This window comes from Palaemon carinicauda, chromosome 38, assembly GCF_036898095.1.
Source record: "Palaemon carinicauda isolate YSFRI2023 chromosome 38, ASM3689809v2, whole genome shotgun sequence".
Lineage (NCBI taxonomy): Eukaryota > Metazoa > Arthropoda > Malacostraca > Decapoda > Palaemonidae > Palaemon > Palaemon carinicauda.
The window spans coordinates 45303774-45308773 of record NC_090762.1 but is presented as its reverse complement, the minus strand read 5'-3'; the positions used below and the strand labels follow the sequence as shown (position 1 = coordinate 45308773).

At 33.9% G+C, this 5000-nt stretch overlaps 1 protein-coding gene across 1 annotated transcript in view; it reads left to right on the top strand.

The window, feature by feature from the left end:
• Window positions 1–670, top strand: part of LOC137630307 (axoneme-associated protein mst101(2)-like) — a 2137-nt gene extending 1467 nt beyond the window's left edge. Inside the window, exon 3 of the mRNA XM_068361749.1 lies at window positions 215–670. Within this exon, the coding sequence (XP_068217850.1) occupies window positions 215–670 (456 nt within the window). The remainder of the gene's footprint in view (window positions 1–214) is intronic.
• Window positions 671–5000: the final 4330 nt, after the last annotated feature.

Here is a 5000-nt window from a genome sequence, read left to right as displayed (position 1 = left end):
TAGAAGCAGTAAAAGATTTTAAAAAGTTACAATAGAAATTGACACTTTTAGAAGCAGTGAAAGATTGTAAAAAGTTACAAGAGAAATTTAAACTTAAAGAAGCAGTGAAAGATTGTAAAAAGTTACTAGAGAAATTGACACTTTTAGAAGCAGTGAAATATTGTAAAAAGTTACAAGAGAAATTTAAACAGAAGCAGTGAAATATTGTAAAAAGTTACAAGAGAAATTGACACTTTTAGAAGCAGTGAAAGATTGTAAAAAGTTACAAGAGAAATTTAAACTTATAGAAGCAGTGAAAGATTGTAAAAAGTTACAAGAGAAATTGACACTTTTAGAAGCAGTGAAAGATTGTAAAAAGTTACAAGAGAAATTTAAACTTAAAGAAGCAGTGAAAGATTGTAAAAAGTTACAAGAGAAATTGACACTTTTAGAAGCAGTGAAAGATTGTAAAAAGTTACAAGAGAAATTTAAACTTAAAGAAGCAGTGAAAGATTGTAAAAAGTTACAAGAGAAATTGACACTTTTAGAAGCAGTGAAAGATTGTAAAAAGTTACAAGAGAAATTGACACTTTTAGAAGCAGTGAAAGATTGTAAAAAGTTACAAGAGAAATTGACACTTTTAGAAGCAGTGAAAGGTTGTAAAAAGTTACAAGAGAAATTGACACTTTAGAAGCAGTGAAAGATTGTAAAAAGTTACAAGAGAAATTTACACTTTTAGTAGCAATGAAAGATTGTATAAAGTTAGAAGAGATTTATGTTTAGTGACAATGCCCCATCAAGCAGGACAATGCCAAAGAGATTGACCATATATACATATGATCAGCGCCCAAGCACCCTCTCCACCCAAGCTAGGACCAAGGAGGGCCAGATAAGGGCTGCTGATTACTCAGCAGATAGACCTATAGGCTCCCCCAAATACCCCGTCCTTATCTCACAAGGATGGTGAGTTTGTAGCAAGCAAAGAAACTAACAAGTTCAGGTCAATCTGCTGAATGATACCGAACGCAGTACTTGTTTGAAGTTCACCCTACGTGATAAATATTATTGACAAAATACTGTACAAAGCTCTATATCATTGCTCACACTGATGTTGCTTTAATGAGAATTACAACTGCAACTCTATTATACGACATTGTTTGTGTTGAATGCTAATAAAAAATGGTAGAAACAATTCAGGTAAACTCACGGTGTAGGAACTGAAATGGTGAGAAACGTGGAGATTTATAGGTGGTTGGACAATGTTAGCGTAGACGAATAGAAGAATCAATAAGTTCTCCGATGGTTTGGTAGTATGAGAGGAAAGGAGGATGATAGGTTGGTGAACGTTAAGCGGGAGGAAGAGATGAAGACATAGAAAGTGCTGGGAGGAATTAGAAAGGAAAGACATTATTTATCATGAAATGAAAAACCATATGGAACTTAGAAGCTGACCTGTGCAATATATGTATAAGAGTTTAACATACTTCTCACTAGTGTTCTGTGTAGGGGTGTAAAACACAGTTAATACAGCGTTTTTTTTTTTTAATAAGTTTCATCCATGATATGATAGTTTAAGTGTGAATGTATTAGCGGTTAAGCCCTTGTTTTTCTATCTGGAATCACCCCTCACCTTTCAATCTTATACTCATGCAATATTTTTGTACTGCTGCAGGGCTATAGATGATTCTATTACTTCTCATTTGTTCCTCTCATACGTAATTGTCGGTGTGTGTATATATATATATATATATATATATATATATATATATATATATATATATATATATATATATATATAGAAAAACCATGTGCTACTTTATTCTTGCTTAATCTTGTACATAACTCCTATAAGAGAACTAATCAGTTCAAATATTCTACAATCTTTCATAAAAATTAGTTCCGAATAAAAAATCTCTACTAGAGGTGTCATCTGACACCCCCCCCCCCACCCCAAAGAAAAAGATTACCCCCATACAACTTAACAATATCCCTCCCTGCAAACATCTAGACGATATCCACGTTACTGGATATGCAAAACAGAGCCGTTTCCGCCCGTGATAAATGAAAAATCCCGTGGGATACGGCCGGTTAAGGAAAGCGTTCATCCGGAGGCAGAGTGAGCAGACGGTTGAGGCCCTTCATTGGGCTCCTGGGATAGGATGGAGGGACCAGATGGCATGGTCCAAGGTCTGCTGTATTCCATAGACCTTGCCAGGGCCTGTCTCATGGTGGAAGTAAACGCTCTCTCTCTCTCTCTCTCTCTCTCTCTCTCTCTCTCTCTCTCTCTCTCTCTCTCTCTCTCTCTCGACTTAATGGTGTGTGCAAGACTGTTGCCCTTCTTACATAAAGGCGGCTTCCTCTACGGATTTGTGTTTGCCTAGTACTTCCTTTTTTCCTTTGAGTACTGCGACGGAATAATTACATTTCTAGGAAAAGTTAAGCTTTTTCAATCGATTATTTAATTTTATTCTTTTTCATGAGGCATTTACTTAATTTGTTCAATCTTTTTTATAAACATCTACTATTAATGATACTTATTTTATTCCTTTCCCTGCTTTAATACAATAATCAAACTACGAAAAACACCTTTCTATGGCTATTAATTATTCCCCCTGCGAGTATTTGAAGGCTTCATTAAATATAGTTTTTTTTATTATAATTATTTCATTACATTTTCACCTTTGCTTGTAATTCGATTCATTCATTAGGGAAGAAAAGAGTTACATTCAATTATCTCAATCTATTAGGTAGCATTTCTTAATTTATTACGTAAAGCCAAAATCATATTTGATACTATTATTACACAAAATCAAACGGTTATATCTTATTCTTCCAAATTACATAAGGGTAAAGGTGTTTGGTTTCAGCTCCAGTTTCATCAAACTAGATACTCACCAGAACGTCAGCCTGGAAAGCCCAACCCCTCACTGTGGTGCCAAACCACAGCTGTGACATCCCCAGTAAACAGCTTAAACTCACGGTCCCGGGCTAGGATCGATCTGTTACCATGCAAGTGCTAGGTGAACACGTTACCACATTACTAGCCAGGAGGCTAGTTAAATATGTCTTTATCACACAAAAATTAAGTTTTATTCGATGCCTTCATCAAACAGAACTAAAAAAGTAAAAGTATATTCTTGCCACATACAAAACTTAACAGGTAAAATTATATTGTTTTCCATACAAAACTTGTTAGGTAAAACTATATTTTTTTCTTCATACAAAACCTAACAAGTAAAACTATATCCTTTCTTCATAAAAAACTTAACAAGTAAAACTATATTCTTTCCTCATACAAAACTTAGCGGGAAAAACTACAATTTTTCTTCATACAAAATTCAACAGGTGAAAATATATTCTTTCCTCATACAAAACTTAACAGATGAAACTATATTATTTCTTCATACTATACTTAACAGGTAAAACTATATCCTTTCCTCATACAAAACTTAACAGGTACAACTATATTCTTTCTTCATACAAAACTTAACAGGTAAAACTATATTCTTTCCTCGTACAAAACTTCGCACTTATACTTGATTCCTTTCTCATATAAACCCTGACAGCTATACTTTAAAATTTCATTAAATAAACCCTAACAGTTATAAACCATCTTCCCGGCTACTTTTCATCTCACTTATAAATAACTACGTATTGAATTATGGTAGCTACGCCTGGAGACCAATTCAAAATTCTATTATCTTTCGCATCAATAATAGAAAAATCTTCTTTGGTTATCATCAGTGGTAAAAAGTAAAAAAGTGAAAAAGAAAAAATCTAGTTACATTAAGATGAAAAACTTTCGGGAATCTTATGCTTCTTAAGAATTAATTTGTTTGACTTTAGACTCTTATTTGATCTTTTTTAGCATTCTTGGAACACGGGGAGTATCTGTTTAGGAGTTCAATATATCAACTAGGGGATTTTTTTTTTTTTTTTTTTTTTTTTTTGTAATTTTCTGGGTGTCAAACGTTATCATAATTAGTAGGAGTTTCCTAGAGATTCCACAAGATTCATTAAGCATAATCTTGAAATTAGATATCTATGAAAGTTTGTCCTTGGATCAAAAAATTAATTAAAAGACATTTTTAGAGTTCTAATAATATTTTGTAAACCATCTTTTCTGGAAGTAAGATTCCAATAAATATAGTTAACCATTCAATAGATGGAAAGGGTTTAGTGTAGATGAAACTCTATCAACAAAGGCCTCGGGATTTGCGCATCACCATGATAGGTTGGTTTGCTATGAACGCTCAGACGAAAATCTCCCACCATCACCAAACCGTACTCCCTCTATCGTTCCACTTGCCAAACTCCAGACATGAATTGACATGTCTGAGGCCTTTGTCTTGCAGTGGACTAGAAACAGTTGCATTTGTTGTAAATCAACACTCACCCCTTGTCCTTGGTTTTCAGTTTTAGGTGTCCAGACAACATCCTAGTAACCCTTATCTACCGCTTAATAATAGGTTTTCCTAAATGCAATAACAGCAATTTGAATCGATTCACGTTCATATGTTCAAATAATATTAACGCTGATCTAAAGAGACATCTTGAAGCAAATTTACTCTTCAACAGACAAAAACTGTAACTTACATAATTTTTTTTTCTTTTAAAACAAGAAAAATCCCAAAAATCTTCCCTTAAATGAGGCAGATCCTTTAAAACCCTTAAGACGCTCTCCCTACACTGAGATGAGTCCCCAAAGTGACAACTTCATGAAAAGTGAAGTGGTAATTAAAAAGTCTTTGAGAGAGGGTGAACCCGTAAGATGACTAATCATTTATGAGGGGGTGGGGTGGGGCTCCAACAACACCTCCCCCCAAAAAGATGAAGAGGATAAAAACAAAGATATGTGGATTACTTTACTTCTATGTTCTTTTTTTTCATATACGGGCGGTCCTTTTACTCTTTGGAAACGGGATTAGCGAGCTAATGGAATGTTTATCCTTATAACATAAATATAAATATTTCGAATAAAACAAGAAGGACAATAATAACAACAACAACAGTAATAATGA